General features: G+C 37.0%; 1 protein-coding gene across 5 annotated transcripts in view; it reads right to left on the reverse strand.

Annotated features, from left to right (window-relative positions):
* The window catches only part of CNOT4 (CCR4-NOT transcription complex subunit 4), an 82,750-nt gene that overhangs the window by 5,318 nt on the left and 59,139 nt on the right, over positions 1-18,293 (reverse strand). For 3 of the 5 annotated variants that reach the window (XM_066549856.1, XM_066549853.1, XM_066549857.1), the window contains exons 8-11: positions 16,967-17,122; positions 14,347-14,404; positions 13,638-13,887; positions 11,265-11,762 (exon numbers count right to left, since the gene is read on the reverse strand). In XM_066549856.1, coding sequence (XP_066405953.1) covers positions 11,265-11,762; positions 13,638-13,887; positions 14,347-14,404; positions 16,967-17,122 — 962 coding nt within the window. The remainder of the gene's footprint in view (positions 1-11,264; positions 11,763-13,637; positions 13,888-14,346; positions 14,405-16,966; positions 17,123-18,293) is intronic. The other 2 variants (XM_066549858.1, XM_066549854.1) reach the window with 1 other exon arrangement.

The following is an 18,293-nucleotide window of genomic DNA, read 5'->3' on the forward strand; positions in this document are numbered from 1 at the left end:
ACCAGACAGTCAAGTAGTTTTACCTCATTCTCTACTGCAATGCCTTAACACTCTTCCTTCAAAGCAGGCAAAGCAGTGTGTATTTGGGGGAGAGGCCATAAAGAGGATTAATGGCCAAGCCAGAATACTGTTCTGTTGCACATAATCAGTACTTCTGAAGATGTTTGCACAAGTGTCTGCTGCACTGATACAGGCTGTTCTGTGACTTCCAAAATTCTGGCAATGACACTGCAATGAAGACCCAAAGGTGTTTCAAATTTGGCTGTGCCACTTTGGTGACACTGACACACTCAATCTTTTACATTGATGGGATAGCACAACTGCCAGTTTTCTTGGTGTGAGACAAGCCCACTAAAATGAATATTCCCCCGTGACTAGACAACTTCAAATCATTGCCCCAGTTTTGACACAAGCCTATGGTAAAATCCAAAGCAAAATTCACCCAGTACATGCTTAAGTAAATAACCAATAGGAAAAATCACAAGACTGTTACATTACAGGTAAAGCAAGAGCATTTCTTTGCTCTACCTAACTTGCATTCCAAGCCATTACAAAAGCCTATTTTCATGCTAATTGAGTAAAAACATTAAATACCTTCACTCCAAGTACTAAATATTCTAGTCCCACTAAAAAGCAAACAGTGCTGCAAATCTTGGTTGCAACTATTTATTTTTAAAGAACCCATCAGTATGTCATATGTGTGACCAAGACACACAGTGTGTCAACTACAGAAGGTAGTCAAATAAGCAAAATAAAATCAGAGGAAATCATCATATGAGAGAAAAATAAACTTCTGGCCTATGTGACATACCAGACTGCAAAGAATGGCAACAAAAGAAGCAAAGAGACTACCAAGGTGTATTCAGTAATAGAATAGCTATTTCAACAACCTGTCTGTAAAAAGGGCCTTGGGAAATCTTCAAAGACACTGTACAACAAATTTTGAAGCCAAAGTAAAATGAGAGAAAAAAAAGAACAGGAAGGACCACCAGGAGTTCACCAAGAGTCTTTCAACTCAGTTAGAAACAAATGGGGCCACCAGAGAAACATACCCTTTCAAGTGACATCTCTGATCCCAGGCTCTGCCTTGTGCTACCATGTTTAGAGATTTTAAGTGCTTTCCCTAAAACAGCCTATTGCCCTATTCTGAGAAGTGACTGGGACTTCTCTATTTTGATCTCAAAATAACTTTCCACTGTATTTCTATTTCGAAAAAATTGTCCAATACTTCCCTTTGAAGGGGAGAGAGAAAGACAGGACAATTTATCACATCCAAAAAAGAAATTATGACCATCACATTACATAAACTCAAAAGCTTTTCATTCAAAAGTTGTATATTTAAACATCAACCAAACAGTTATTGTAAGAACTATATCAGTTTCACTTCAGTATGAGTAATAAGCTTGTTTGCTCATGAAATTATTTAAATCACAAATAAAATCCCATTTAAACATCTGTGACCGTAAGGATTTCTCTCTCAGCTCCACTGACTCTCTATATCTATGACTCCTAGAAATCTTACAATGCATAAACCAAAAAATGAAGTTTCATCCATGCACAGAGACTTAAGAATGTTACTGGCAGATTAGAGAAGAGGGAAATTGTCCACATTTAAACAGCAGTGCTGCCCATCAGGAATACAAGTAGCCACTTCATCATATTACAGAGACATGAAGAGAGAGGAGCACAAGAAGGTAAAGCTGTTTGCAGTGAACCATCAAAAGCCTCACAAACATTGTCTGCACATGAGAAAGAAATCAACAATTCACAAAACCCAGATTTTTAAGAGCCATTTCACAGTGTGAATGTCAAGTGAAAGTCTTGCAGTCACGAGCTCCAAGAGCTGGGGAAACAAAAGAGCACATGTACATCCAGTTTATGTACATACACACACCTACAAAATTGGCCTTGGTAGACAAGAGACACCAGACTACCCACAGCTTTAAAATACTGCAAATAAAGCACATTTTACCTCTATTCCATATTGATTTCCATGGTTATAGTAATTCCACTCAATTTAAAAGACAGCCACGTAAACAGAAGCAAACTATTTTTCAATGTCAAATAAATCCAACTGCAACTTAACTTGCCAGTTAGCCAAACTATCAAGTATAATATACTAATTCTAAACTATACACTTAAAGGGGGAATATAAGATTTTCTAAATGATTTTTGATGATGATCTGACAGTACAAAATTTTATCATTCTGTGACTACGTCAATGTTACGAGTCAGAAAATGTCATTTATTTTCTGAGGAAATTCCTTCTACAACATTAATATGGGGACAGTAAGAAGACTCATATTTGCTTGCATGTACAGTGTCAGAATTTTATTAGGCTTGAGAAAAGCTGTGTTACACCAAGTATTCTGGAGAGTTCTTGTGATTGACTTACACTTACCACAGCTCAAGAGACCAAACCATAATTATAGCAGCCAGCGACCCAATTTCCATCTATAAGCAAATTTTAAATTAAGATTCCAAGTTGCTTAGAAAAACATGATTGACTTCCTAGAAAATGTTTCCAGAGCATCCCACATTTTTTATTACTGACTCCATAAGAAAATAGGTTTGCTGCTGATAACCTTTACTATTACCATAAATCTAAACTAAGTGCACAAAGACTTAAGATATTGAAACAAATGAAATAGATACTTGAATCCTACACACAGAACAGTTTGATTAAAAAGCTCAGAAAGCATGTAATTCCATTAATCTGGGAAATCAAGTTCATTTTAACCTAAACTGCTTCCTCTCGTATCATGCATCAGAGTTCAATCTCACCAGGTTACCCCGTTTGTCAATAGAACAAACTTTGACTTCAAAAGAAAAGCCCACGTGTACAAATATACTTGTGGGTACACAGATGGATACATACGTAAATAAAACCAAAATATTTGAAATTTGCCCTATGGGCAATGCAGTAACTAGAAACTGCAAAGAAAAAACTGAGATCTTCAAAGCTATAGTAACAATTACCAAGCACCTAACATGTTACAGAGATTCTGGATTCCAGGAATATCCAACCAATCCACCAACCCTCTGACTTCAGACTGTGAGACCAGCAGTAGCACAATGAAAGTATACTCTGGCAAACGATAAACTCATTTCTAATCTTCCCACATCTGCAAACAATTAAGGCTGATATGTATTTGTAGATTATTTCAATAATTCTGTGGGAAAATTAGATAAACTGCAAGAAAGCCAAGTTGTCACCTTCCATGACATGAAATTCATTCTGATTACTAGATGCTGTCTTCTAATAGAAGTGACCTATTTTTTAAATAGGTTTTTTAAAATAATTCCTCTGAGGACAAGATGAAGTTCAAATGACGCTGTGTAGAAGAAACCAAGAGATGGCAAGGGATGGGAAAAAATTTTTTTTTGTCCTCAAATGTGATTTGGCAGTACTGGGAGGAGAAACACTATTTGCAAAGCTGCTCTTTCAGTTGCTATTCCTTCAGGATTCATTTATGCTCCTCCCCAATACAATTTTTTAAAAGATTATATTTGCTCTCTCAGTTGTTTTTCAAGCGGAAGCACTTTGAAAGAGTTTATGCAAAAAGCCTTAGAATTATTTGTACTTTTTGCTGAAATGCATCATTACTGGCATTTTGTTAATTAGACCAAGAAAGAGCCAAAGTTTCAGGTCCATGCCAAGGCACAGCCTTTTGTTAGACACTGAGGTGGCAGTGCCAAGTGCACTCACTTTCCAGTCTTTAAAAGGAAAATGCCATGTTTTTAACATCACTAAGACAGTTGCACCTTTTAACTCAGGCCAGTGACCTAATGCATATTTTGAAGTGACTTCAGAAAAGCATCTCAGAGAACACAACATCCCAAGGCTAAGCACCTGCCTGCTGGAGGAAGGAGACACATAAGACAACAAAACTGCTTCTTACACTACTGCAGAGCCATCCCAATATCTTACCAGTTACCTGTGAAAGGAAACAGCCTTTCTATGTTTTGGTGAACCAGTCCTAAAGAGGTTCTATTAACAATAAATGCAGTCTTCCATCCCTAAGACCCAGACAAAAGCCAACATCTAGTGTAGCTGAAGCTCTATTGGTGACACTACTACAGACAAAAACAGTAATGAAATTTGATGTGAAAAAATTCCTGTCTGCTTGTTTCTCCCTGTTTCTGGAAAGTTACCAAAAATGCTGACAGGACTAACAGTCCAGAATGCAGACTGAGTCAGCTACTCAGGCCACCTATTTCAGCCAACCCCATGTTTATTTCAAATGTAGTAGAGTTAATGTGATTAGTCACTCCTCTGATACATTGCAGCCAAATTGGAGGATTTTTCTTCCACTTTTTTCTTTGTCACATACATATTCTTCTTCCAAAATAAAATTACACACTTAAAAATAGGCATCTTGCTACCCAAAAAAAGGCAGGATGCCAGTCTTTCACCGTCATGCCTAAAATCTTGCAATCAAAGATTTAAAAAAAATTGTAAGATCTTAAAGCCAAGCTAGAGATCAAGACAGATATTTATGTATCAAGTCTATTTTGAAACAGTATCACCTATATAATCACAGAAAAAAAGGTTCAACAGGATTTAGAAAACAGTTGCAGTATTAGCATTGAAAAAGCACTGGAAGGAAGATGCAAGATGAGAGTTTGGAACAGATGGAGAAATAGCAGGACTTAAAGGACAGGTGCTGTGGATGAAGTTCTCTCAGAGACCATGAGAAGATTACACCAAGGAAGCCAGGCCTTTGTAGTCAATTTAGGAAGTGAATGGGAGTTAGGGACAAGACACCAGAGCTAAGAAAAGGAATATCCACAGCGGATTTCGATCTTGACACTGATTTAATGTTTTAGAAATTAATCTGAAATTCCACTTCCATTTTATTTAGGTTAAACCTGGATGCATAAGAAAAAAATATTAAACTCCTCCAGATAAACAGAAATGAGCAAGCCAAAAGTTTATTTTCAAAATGGATTAATTCCATATTGTGCTGAACACTTCTTCATCAATGAAACAGAAAATTAGTTATGATGGGAAATAAAAGGAGAATGAATTTCAAGGTGGGGATACACACAGATACAAAGCATCTCCTGAAGAGGAAGGATGGAGGACTAAGGACCTCCATGGGAAAAAAAAAGGGTGCTGTGAGCAAAAGGACTGATGAAAAGAACAAAATGTTCAATAGCAAAGGCTGTACTAACAGTCATTTTTGTTGAGGAAACCAGGATATACAAGAATCAGTAGAAGCAATAATGTAAATAGCTGAGGGCTGTTTACAGAAGGTACTTTTCATTTTACAATTTCAAAGCAGTTTCAAATGAGGAGTGACCCTATTAACAGGGCAATACATCTACTTCTGAGAGCAGCTGCTCTGCACTCTGGAAAAGAGACAAGCCTTTGGGAATGCCACATGTGGCACCTACAACTATTAGCTGTATCAGCTAAAATGTTCACCAGATTTCCTATTTTCAATATTTACCCCTAATCAGAAAGACTTCAGGCAGGCATAGATCTAGCCAGGGGGCAGAGAAAAGATGACATTCAGCTGCCATGCTTTCTGTCCAGCTGGTGTTGGAAAGTCAAAGACCAAGGAAGAACACCAAGTGAGCAAGCGGTCTTCTTAAAAAGATTAGGACAGAAAAATAATTGACTAATGCCTCTCTCACTGTTAAGAGTAAGGAAACAAGTACTTAAAACAGGCATTAAGGCTTTCATATAATGTCAGGTCAAGAGGAAAAGTATAGGAAAATGTTTTACCATGGCATCCAAATAAAGGGATGTGAAGTGCCACTGTTTAAGTCACATTCTTGTTGCTAGGGTGTGGGATCAAATGCCTTTTTTACACAGCACTTGGAGAATTTTTACAGCATGCTGACTTCGACAGCCATACCACATAGCCCAAACCCTCTTTTGAAAAGGCACAGTAGCAGAACACACCCAAAACCCTGTATCAAATCATTATCCTGAGACCACAGGACAATGTCAGCTCCTATGCCACAAATTCTCTGTTTCCGTCCAAGACTGTATAAAACAAGGCTTGGAGTATGCGTCTGTCTGTTTTCACTAAATAGAAACAACCCAAGGAGAGGAGACAAAAAAACAAAGACCAAATAAAAAAATATGTCTCTCAAATGGAAATGCAATTATGTTATGGGAAAATAGCAAGTCAGACAAGGAATCTTAGTATTAAAGGGAAAACATGTTAACCTTTACTCTGATATGTCATCCTTTTTCGTGCTGTAAATAGTCTTTAAGTAATATGACCACAGCCAACATATAGGGATCTTGCCTTGTTTTACTAAAATCTTGTCTAAAAGGTAGCATTAGTCAAGAAAGGATTTGATGTTCAAGGCAAATCAACGGCTGGAGAGCATAGAGACCAGAAAATTTAAAGCAGCAGAAGATGCAACACCTTAAATAGGTCAGAAATGGAAGAGCTCAGTACTTTAGGTGGGAAGATGTTGGACCTTCTTAATAAAACTGTCATTGCTTTGTCCTCCCTGCTAGCAGCTACTGCTTCACAAAAACCTAAATGCAGCCATGACATGAAGACATGCATGCTAATCTGTGTCTGGATAAGGAATGCAACACCACTACCACAGACACTGCTGGGGGACACCCAAAATTATTAGAGTTGCCTACTCATTTATTAAGTCTCATCTTTAAATATACATAATATCAATCAATAAGGATATACATATTCATCAGATATAAGCCACAACATCAAAACTAAAAGGTCTTGAGAAAATGAAATTTTGATTCTTCATTATATTCTACTACACAGACTTATAACATTCAACCCCCATGTTCTGAAATATCCTATGGCAGCTCCTGTATCAGTCAGCTGCATAGTTAAAATATCTTGATGAACTTTTTACAATGGCTATCTTCAAAGACAATGAATAAAATATTTTTCCCCATCCTAAATAAGGTTAAATTCTTTATGCTTCATATCTGTCTGTGTCCACTTGACTCTTTCCTCTATTTAGATTTTTAATATATGATATACATAAATTGTCTCTGTTCAACAAGCATTTGGAGAAAGCTTTGAGACATATAACATTTAGGCTGCCCTAAATGTTAGAGTCAGAAATTGGACTTGATGATCCTGGTGGGTCCCTTCCAACTCCGGGGCTTCAATGATTTTTTTTTTTTGGGAAGAATATACACAGGGGTGTAGGTGTAGGAGTAGTCTTGGAAGAGTCCAAACTACCTCATTATTCTGGTCTACATAGAGCTTACAATTAGGTTTTACATTCAGGGTAATTATGAAATTACAAAATGAAGTAATAGCCAGTGTTTTAAAATGTCAAGTACTTCATCTTGCATAGAACTGATGGGGAATGTGGACTAACCATTTTCAACTTTTTCCTAATCCTTTTAACTCTGTGAGTTTGTAACTGTACTTCTATGTAACAAAATCAATGAGTACCAACCACTCATAAATATATGATTTTATTTCTTGAATTCACTATTTTCAAATTAATATGTCTAAATCTCATTTTGTGCACATATGTCCCAAAAGACACTTAATCTGAATCCTATCTTATTCTATGATCCCATATTATACCTATTATTTTTGAACACACCACCAGGCAGCAGGGTAGCAAAGATGATAGTGTACTAGCTATCAAACGACAAAGAGTTTCCTGTTATCTTATAGTAAAATAAAAATAAAGGCACACACCCACCCACACTGCTGCTAGTAAATCAATCCTTCCCTTGGCATTATCTGCAGAACAAAGAATAGCTGCTGGCCAATACTCTCAGGGTGGCTTGCATACAATCTAGGGTAAGATTGCTTGCAGCAAGAATCACAGTGTCCATGAAGAAGTCACTGGACTTTTCTCCTGAAGCAGAGTTACACATTTATAATTTCATAGTAAACCATCTAATCCATCCCACTCCAGAGAACAGCAATAAGCTTAAATTGTCCCTGAAAATGACAAGATGAAACATCTGCTACAGTTGGAAAAATGATACACTGAGGGAAGGAAAAAAGAGTTACTCTGGGAATCAATCAATCAAAAAGTTCATTTAACTATGGGTTGGGGACAAATGTATGCCTGATGAGCATGACACATTCAAATACATGCATAATAAATCTATGAAGTCAATCATGTGTCATTGTGTCATTTCACTGGAAACCGCTGAATTAGTTAATAATTAACTACTTCCTCTAAGAAATAAGCAACCAAATTCCATATAGAAATTATTTTTAAGTGAGACCTTAATTAAAAAAAAAAAATGAAATGTAGGTAGTGCCTGTGTTCCTCTATTTCAGTTGGGTACATCACAGAACAGACCTGCCTGAAGCTGTGAGTTTATGAACACAGCACAGCTCAAACAAAAGGCAGTTTCAGCAAATTACATTTAACATGTCACACAGGAGCATTTCAAATTCATGTGAATAATAATGTCTAAAGTAGAAACAGCAGCAGTTTACAAGATACCATTTTCTTAATACAAGCTTCTATACCACAAATACGCCTAGTGAAACCAACTCAAATTCAAATTTAGAAAGCCTAGAAAATACTATGCTAACATATGAATTTATAGAAGTTATTAGATCTGCTTGTTTTGACATTAAAAAAAGCTTCAAAAGGGTTGATTAAATAGAGCAAGCACACACAGAATCATGTCCCTGTTCCCATCCCTTTTTTTATACCAGTAACTGGTCCAGTATTAGCTACTTTAAGAATTTATAATCCTGTAAAAACCTGTGATCAAAGACCTTAAAGAACATGTGGCTTTTACAGCAGTAGAGGGTCTCTGCTACAAGACAGAATGCAAAGTTTCACCTACACTTGGTTTCTTTTCCTGTTATATCTGGACCAGCCAAGCTAGTAACATTGACTAAAACATCCTAATATGGACTAACAAAAGAACCAAGAGAAAGGAACTTCTCTTGGTTCAAGTTAGGTGTCCACTACAACTAACTGTTCCATACTGCTAAACAGCTGTTATGATATGCACTGCCTTTCTAGCAGGTCAGCTAGGGTATGATAAAGTCTTATACACATGAGGTCTCTGTACTTGGATATCACTTTCTTTCCCCAACCCCACCAGATAGATGTATCTGTAAATTACGAGAAAACTAGGAAAATTCAGTAATTAAATACTTGCTACTGATAGATTAAAAACAAACAAAGAACAGGAATTATTTTTTTCAAACAGAAAATAAAAGGGATTCATTGAGAGACCTGTACTCTAGATGCAGATTAAAAAAAAATACCAAAAAACCCGGAAACTATCAAGTCAGCACACAAGAAAAGAGCTATGAGGTCATCTCCTGACTTTCAAATTATTTGTACTTCTGAAGCAGGTAGAGCACTAAAATAAATATAAATAATATAAGCTCATAACCCAGCAAACTAAACCAGAACTGAGACTTCAGCTGATTTCTGGCAGCAGGAAAAAGGAGTAATCCATCCTTGTGCAAAATATCCTTTTTTCAAGATATATCAAAGCTGACGTATATCAGCTGAGAAGTGTTTGCACTGCAGCAACAGCTATCTAATTGTCAGCCAGTCGACTAACAATGTTTTCTATAACAAGAGATTAAAACCAACATAAAGAACTTTCCATGGTTAACACAGCAGATGTTTATTGTGGTTTTAGCACAATATTTGCCGAAAATATTTTTGGATTAATTGGTTGTAGCAGTTGCATACAAAAAAGGGACATACTTAAATATCAATTCTGCTACCTGAAAACATAGGGGGGAAGCACATGGCCTGGGCTGTGCATCAACCAGTACCATACAAGGTGCTTTTCAAAAGTTGAAAAAAAATCTACAAATCTCCTACAAACACAAAAAGTTCCACTTTCAAACTGCTAACTAAAATTAAAATAATGCAATATTTTTGCAAACCTGAAATCAACCTGAACAGATCTTTTTCAACATTAAAGGATTTTTCTGGACCCCCAAGTCATAAGATAGTCTTTTTACTGACCCCTCAAAGTAGCAGTTTTTACAACTGACTGGTGGAGTTGAAAAGTGATGTCCTGTTGTTTTTCTGAAAATTGTATGTAGTTTAGGGGAAAGAGAGCAACAGTGCAGCTATGGATGCTATACTTTGTTACTCCATGCCAGAAACAACTTTTTTTGTGCAACCAATATCAGTCATTTCAGGCTTAAAACTTTGCTGTTGCCAGTGTAAAGAGTTTTGAATTACTTGCACTAGCAGTATGGACTATGTTTATATTTGTATCAGCCTAAAGACCCCTCAACAGTACAGTAGCTGCAAAAAGCCTTCAAAGAGGAGCAAGTACAGCAAAGTAACAGCCAAAATTAGTCCTTGTACTAGAGCACAAAAAAACCCACTAACTTTTTCCTAGGTCATTTTCTTATAGTAAAGTTAGTACTTCTAAAATCCATGAAAAGAAAATAATACTGGCAACATCTCAAGGAGAAGTTTTCTCCCCCTCAAGGCTACAAAGAGCTAACGGAGACTTTCTACCTGCAGTTCATTATTCATGTAATACAATTTTTTCCCTTGTTACAAGAAAAGAATTTGTTTAGGACAAGCTAAATTGGAAGTATGGAAGAACTTCAAACCCCAGAAGTAAATTTTTAATCAAGACAATTATTGTTACAATTAGCTTCTTAGTTGTTATGTTAAATGCAAGAGCCTATTAATCCACTCAGGGCAGCCTAAACCGGCCTGACTTCACATTTATTTTTCTCCAACATCAAGGCCCTCAGAATCAGGATGAATCCTCTTACACACATTGGAAGCACCCATTCAGTGAAGATTAGCATAATATTAAGGCCATCTGAAGTACAGAAATGAACAGCACTAAATGTTTTACTGTGCAGCCATTCAGTTATACGCAAGAGGGAACGACCCAGCCAAGACATCTGGCACAAATTACCATCATTACAATGTTTTGCACGACTTTAAGAACTCTGGTCAACACCTGCATGCCAACATGAAAGTCACAATGCACTTCCAGGGCCTATTCTTAAGTAAAGCCAGTCTGGCAAGACTGAAGAACCAAAATACCAATCTGCTTTGGCACAATATTAAGCGGGCACATAATACTCCACCTTCCTTATAAAGCTCAACATTTACAAGGCTAAATATCCAGTTAGTTGTTTTGTTTTTTTTTTAATACAAAGGACCTATTTAAAACAATATTCCTCCCTCTGTTCATAATCTAGTACAACAGTCAAGAGATAACAGTCTACTGCTTGTTGCTGGCTATTTCCTTTTCCTGTTCTAACTCAGAGAAGCTGAGAGTATGAATTAAGTCATATTCATCGGTGTCCCTATTCACCTACCTGATATAGGGATCCCTCCCAGACCTGTGCTGTGTTGTGGTGGGAGATTCAAGTCCAAGAAATTACTATTTGAGGTGGGATTTGCTGTGTGGTTCAAGTGCATGATGCTATTGCGTGGGAAGGCCATCCAAGGATAGCGAGCTGCTTGGCCTGGAAAATTGAAGGAGTTGTAAACTGCTCGATGCTGTTGAAACTGTGGAAACCTCTGTGGCATGACTGGAAAGGTGCTACTGAGAGAGTTGGCATTTGTGGGTGCAGCAGGATGCAGGAATCCAGAACCTGGCCCTTTGGCAGTTGTAGTGTGTGGGGTAGGGTTCTGAAGAGATGTGGGCGAAAGGGAAGGTTGGTCTTGGACTGACAGTTCCTTCTCAATCAGGTCTGCTAAGGCTTTGCGGGTGATGTCAAAGGGATCAAACCCTAAGTCGTCCTCTTGCTGTTTGGAGGAACCAAACCCAAAAGCTGCTTGCCAGTCTGTGGAGGAGGATACTGGTATAGTTTCTGTTGGAGAAGAAAGGAACAGGATTTAGAACAATTGTTAGAAATCATTTTTCCATATGAAAGTTTCAGCCTGTGTATCTGACTGTGGTCTTTCATCTTCCATATAATACTACTTTATGTTCCCCAAAGATACCTTATTCATCAGCTTAGAATGCCATATTCAAATCAAACTGTCATAGACTTCTACTAAAGGTGAAGTGCGAGAAGTAGTAAATAACATTTTTACTGCACAGCTGCACTGTTCTTGAACCATGGAAAAACCTTATCCAGAAAGTATTTTCAAGAATAGTCCCAAGCAGAAAGAGACCAATGACCACTTGCTTAGAACCTTCTATACCCCATGCTACTTCATGGAAGTGTGAACAAGCAGAGCATAATAAATAAGGTCTTTACTCAGTTCAATATTTTGCTTTCACCAGTAATGATGTGCAAAAAAGATAAGCAGGACGCTCCCTCTCAAAAGGAAGAACCTCAGAGCAGTAGTTCAAAAAACAAAACCAAAACCAACAAAAAAAACCCACAAAAAATCCCCTACTGTCTACCACTATGAAGAGAAACAAGACAAATTCTTGAGGAGACAATGATAAAACAAAAAAGGGAACTGCATTACAAGATACTGTTAAATATTTTGAGGCAGTGTTGCAAAAAAGTTATCAGAATTTGTCCTCATTTTCAGTTACTACTTCTTTTCATGATTGTGTTAAGTTTGCTATTCAGATTCAGTGAATTCTGGTCTATCTTTACAATATTTTTCCTCAAAATTGTGGTCAAGCAACCTGCTAAGTACAGGGTAGCATCACTTGCAACATTAACTCCCTCTGCTGGTAGGGACCTGGTGCGCTGCTCTAAGAAGGTTCAGTATCCTCTCAGAGAAGAAACCGACAGTTCTATTTTCACTCTAAAATCCATGATGATAAACAGTTGCTGGACCAACAAGAACTTGTCCTCTGCATTCTTATTTAAACCACAACCATACACTTTATATTAACTATGATCTCTACTACCTGGAAATCTCACTGCTACTTAATCCTCACAAAACTGGTGCATCAAGTGCCTTAGCAGAAAGGAATTTCCTTGGTAATAAATATTGTTTACAAACAGAATTATGATATCCAGGAGCAAGATAAACATCAAAAGATGACTAATCACTAAGTAAACCAACTATATAATATTATTTTCATTCATTTTTTAACTGATATTGTTTCATTTCATTTCCTAACAATTCCCTCAGAGTTATCTGTGAATTCTTCAATACTATTAACTATTCCCAAGACTATATAATTACAACTAAAACAATGTTTTGTGCATATGACAAGGTATTTCATAGGAGAGTACCTGAAAAATACAGGTATCTGATGAAGTAAATATCTGATGAAATTAAACATAACATGTCTGAATTTATAGAATCTCACCTCAAAGAGAAAGATGAGACACCTTCAGATAACTATGCAGGATACTAAGAAAATTCTGAATTCTACACAACAGCTTTTGATATTAGAATTACAGGTTATCACATCAACATATATTGATACCATGTATTTTCCCCACTCTCAATAAAAATCTGTAACACTAAATATTAAAGCATACATGTCACATCCTATGCATGTTGCTAAGAAAAACTAAAGTAAGCACTCTGATAATTTAGTCATGCAGCTTGAAAACTCTGCAAAGTTTCTTTAAGAAGAAACCCTTAGGTCACTGCAATTCATCTGCAGTTAAGTGACAAATTTAACCATTTTTAAGGGGGGAAAACACAGTATAAAACAAGTCCTAGAGTTTTAGGTTCTACAGAGTTTTAAGCTCTGCACAACTCTGTACAAGTTTTAAGCAACTGCAAAAGCAGGCAGCACGCAGCCATGTAAGCTGTGGATGTACCTGATGTGAAGAGGCTCTGTGGTTCTGGTGCTGTGGGCCAGTCACTTGAAGTCTGTGGAGAGCTGGGGAATGGAGGAAGCCCACTGGGGATGGGGTTAGGGTGCCGGAAGTTGTCAGAGAAGAGTGACTGTGATTCTGTTACAGCCCCTTCAAAAGGAGACCGTGCACTGTGATTAGATGAACTGATGGGTATAACTGGATTGGGTTTTGTTAAACCAGGTGGTGGTGAAGGTGTGTCACTGTTTGTTATCTGCAAACAAGAGAGAAAGAGAAAAATTAGAACATGAGTTTATATATAAAAATATTCTTCACTAACTCAGATGAAAAGTTTCCTAAAAACTCCTGGCCACAATTAGGTTTGTTAATATATGCCTCAGCACAAGTCAAACAAAAAAATCAACTTAGCAATAGCATTTTTAAATTTTGTTTAAAATCATCACAAAATAAACTAGAGTGGAAAAAGACCTCTAAATTCATTGTGTCCAACCTATGACTAAACACCACCTTGTCAACGAGATCACGGCACTAAGTGCCACATCCGTCTTTTCTTAAAGACCTCCAGAGACAGAGATTCCATCGCCCCTGGGACGGCCTATTCCAATGCCCAGTTATGAGACACTTCAGAAAACACATGCTTCTCCAACTGGCAAGTTGCATTGAGTCCTCAAACCCACTTGTTACTTTCAGAGCACTTATCTTTGTGTCTTACCTGCTGAGAGCTGTCACCATTTCCTATACTGAGGGAATCTGAAGGTTTATCGATAGGGCTGCAAAAGTGGGAGGGAAAAAGACAGTAAGAGATTCAAGTATTTAACATGAAAAATAAACATTTGCTTTCGTAGTGGAAGAAAAGCCTTAAAATTACAACAAAAATTAAAAAGCAGGGATCAAGAAGGGAAAAAGTGCACTTATTTTTTATGAGACTGCTTTTTTAATCATAAGCATTCCAATAACTTGTTACATACTGTAATACTTTTCATCACTCGCCATTCTGCTTGTTGACTGCCTTAAGGAACAAAATTAAAGTTTTGAACATGCTCATAGCAGCTCTATGCCATACAAAACCCTAGAAGTCTATATGATGATAGTATTTTGTAACAGTCAGTTCCATCTAAGCTACTACTGTAAAGAAACTGGAAAAGATCTGTTTTCCAAACACACAAGTTTTCTGTTTCCATACAAATTCTAAATAAATCTGGGAGAGATAAAACATTAAATTAACAATTTAGTCTTGGTGGCAAGTTAAGCTTCCCACCAGCCTTTAAGACTGAGGTTTCAGATGACAGAAGGGTAAAAAACATAGCATAAAACCCTGCCAAAAATAAGGATAATATAAGATACAGCAGAAAACCACCTCAGAAAGCCATTCACTGCAAATTATTGTGACTTGGCTGAAATGGCACATCTCAGGATTCAAGATTCTTATGGGCATCTGTGAGTTGCCTCAATAAATCTCAATACCGCACTAATGAAATGGTGTTATTGAAGTTCACACTAAAATCTTTGCTTTGCAACTTCAAGGTACTCTCATTTTTATCTACCCATGAGAAAAGATGCACAAGCATCAGGCTCCACAGGCCAATACAAAGATTCTACAAACAAGCATCAGAAGTAAGAACATGAATTTCAGTTCCACTAAGAGGCCACAATGTGATACAAGTCAAATTACAGTCATGATGTTGAAAAATATATGTAACAATTTCTTTTAACTGGGTGCAGACTTCAGATTCTAGATACACCTTGTTTTCAAACAGCCCTTGGTGCTGCTAACTTTAATTACTGCATACAGCCATATAGTAAGGTCAACTATTTGTAAGATTTCTTCCACTTGTAATTTTTCCCCTCACGCCAAAATTAGTAATCAAAACTCAGCACAATTTTCCACTCTAAAAGACACTGTGTAAGAGTAATCATCAATACCTTTTTTCGTGAAAAAAAGACAACTGATTGAGTCAGTATCTCAAACAGATAAATTAAGCTGAAATACTTATGACTATAAAGGAAAAATCACTGTGCTACTCCAGTGAAGATTTACAAATCCTCTCTGCTTAGTGATCCAACAGCATGAATAAAGCTCTTCCAATTGAAAGACACTGCTTTTGGTTAGTAATTTCTAAATTCCTATAGAAATCTGCTGTAGACTCTTCATTACACAATCAGTTCTGACTGAAGAGTTGATATTCCAGTCAAATTCCTTTCCTACAGCACTAACATTCACCATACTGCAGTTTAAAAAGCTATGAGTAAGACAACTTTTACTGACAATCTAAATGATTAAAATGTCTATTATACTTGAACCTGCCTAAGGAGCTTTTATTTGCAAGATAGACTTCTAGCTCTCAGGAACGAATAAGGCTCATTATCTATTGACTACAAAATTATTTACATTAAATACATTATTTTCAGGAAAAAAAAACTGCACATCACTACTGAGATGCAATTCCCAGGCTCTCTGCTCCTCAAGGGGACTGCTATTTAGCCTAACAAGAAGGTACCACTTCCAACAACGCTCTCCATTTTAATGCATTGGTTCAATATTGATTTAAAATGAAGACTGGGTACCTAATCAGCAGCACCACTGCTTGAAATATTAGGGTTTACCTTGCTTTTTTTCCCATCCAACCTCTGAATGAGCCTAATGTTAATTACCTTAAGGGGTCCATAAAAAACAAACCAGCATGACTACAGACTAGGACTGTAACTGCTAGTGATGCATAAGGTGGAAGAGGACACCAGTTCTACTCAAGAAGGGCATAAAAAAAAAATTTGACTGGCAATAAGAGATGATTGTAAGCAGATGAATTACTTCCTCTACACAAAGAAGCCTCAGTTCAACCTGCTGCCCTGCTGTCCCTCTGAGTGGTAATTGGGGAGCCCTTTCCTCTGTGTTGTGTTTCTGGAACACATCACTGGAAGGAAATTAGATATTTTAGCCCTAACATTTAACTTCCCTCTACTGAAGCTTTTCCAAATGACAAACCTCCTGATGTACAGCAAATGGCATATTTTTGTGGAAGCTTCTGTATGGAAAAAAAGGAAGGACTCAGCTCTGAATGGGACTGTGCAGCTGTACAAGCTGTTGATCCCCTGGTTATTCTGCTCCCCTCAGCCATTACCTGTACTGTCACTAACTAACTTCATATTAGGGTTCTCCTGCACAGTGTGCCAATCAGACTTTTTAACACGGGCTACACTAAGCCCAGCTTTTTGTGGCCGGATCAGGATTTGTATCCAGCTCTCCAACCAGAGAGACTGAAGAATCATTCCCTCCACACCAATCAGTGAGAGAGAAAGCAAGCTGTCTGAAGTACAAAAGGCAGCACAATTACCCGAAATCTGAGTCTGCACCATCTGGAGTCAAGTGTTCTGGGTCTGTGCCATTTTCTAATATAGGAGGCGTTTTCCTGTGTTCCATTGTTAAACCGTTGGCCGATTTACTTGAACTCTGTAATGATGGCCAGGCATCTTTGTTATTACTGTTGGGTCTGGAAAAAGGCAAGAGTAAAATAAAAAAAAAAATTGAAGAGTTCAAGTTATGAAGAAAGTGTTTTAAAAATTGTAAACACTGGGGAAATAAATCTTTGTGCCAGACAATCCGTAAGAATAGATTTATCTGGATATTATTTTTCAGATTTTAAAAGGTGATGACATAAAAAATTAGTGGGATAGGGTAGAGAGAAAACCAGAGGGAATTCTGTTTTCTTTCCTGAATAGACAGCTGCTTTGCCAATCCTAGAGTCCAAACTTGCCCGTTTGAGGAAGAGGAAAAAAATGTAAATAAAAATGAAAAATGCCATCAATAGTTCAAGTGTCCAGACCTCTGCATAGCTCATTCAGAATTACTTGCTTTAGCCCATAACTATTTTTTAGTTCTGTAAGTCATGAGCTAAGTCATACTTTTTTAATATATGTTTTATATTCCAAGTCCTATCACGCCTGGCCATAGCAGATGAAGTTTTAGGTTTCACACCTACAGAGGAGTCCACAGCTTTACTAACAGACCATGAGATCAGCCAGACAAACACATTGCTCAAGTTACTGCTTCCTTCATTTCTAGTTTAAAACCATAATTAATTCCCTTTTATAAAGTAATATTAGATTTCATTTTAGAGTGCACATTAGAACTGAAAAAAGTTCAAGAGAGGACTCAAAGTCGAAGTTTTTGCTGTAAATAGTTACATTCTGTACAAATTTAAGCAAAATGGAATATAGTCTATAACCAAATGGATTCAAATACAGTGCTGTCTGTCAACCCTGCAATCTTATTATAAAATATCTTCTTTTGTGTTCTCAAGTTCTTCTACATTACCTGTAGCTTTCCATTTGCTTCTATTAGGAGCTGGTTTTAGTGTCCAAGTCCTGTCTTCATAATAAAGCAGCTTTCACCAAAAAAATATTAAAATATCTCTGTCCTTCCTGATGCTCTCCTACGTTGGTATATTTCTATTACATGGTCCAACATTTACTCTACATTTTTAGGTCAATTTACTAATTTCACAGTCAGAATCTGGAAATTTCAGTAACTGCTTACAGCAACACAAATGCTTCCTACTTCTATTCAGATAAAATTAGTAATAGTAGCTCCTCTCAAATCTCAGTATTTTAACATTTGCTATTCTGTATCCATCTGTTCTCAGCTACATATACAATATGTAG

Source organism: Molothrus aeneus, chromosome 5, assembly GCF_037042795.1.
Source record: "Molothrus aeneus isolate 106 chromosome 5, BPBGC_Maene_1.0, whole genome shotgun sequence".
Classification (NCBI taxonomy): Eukaryota; Metazoa; Chordata; class Aves; order Passeriformes; family Icteridae; genus Molothrus; species Molothrus aeneus.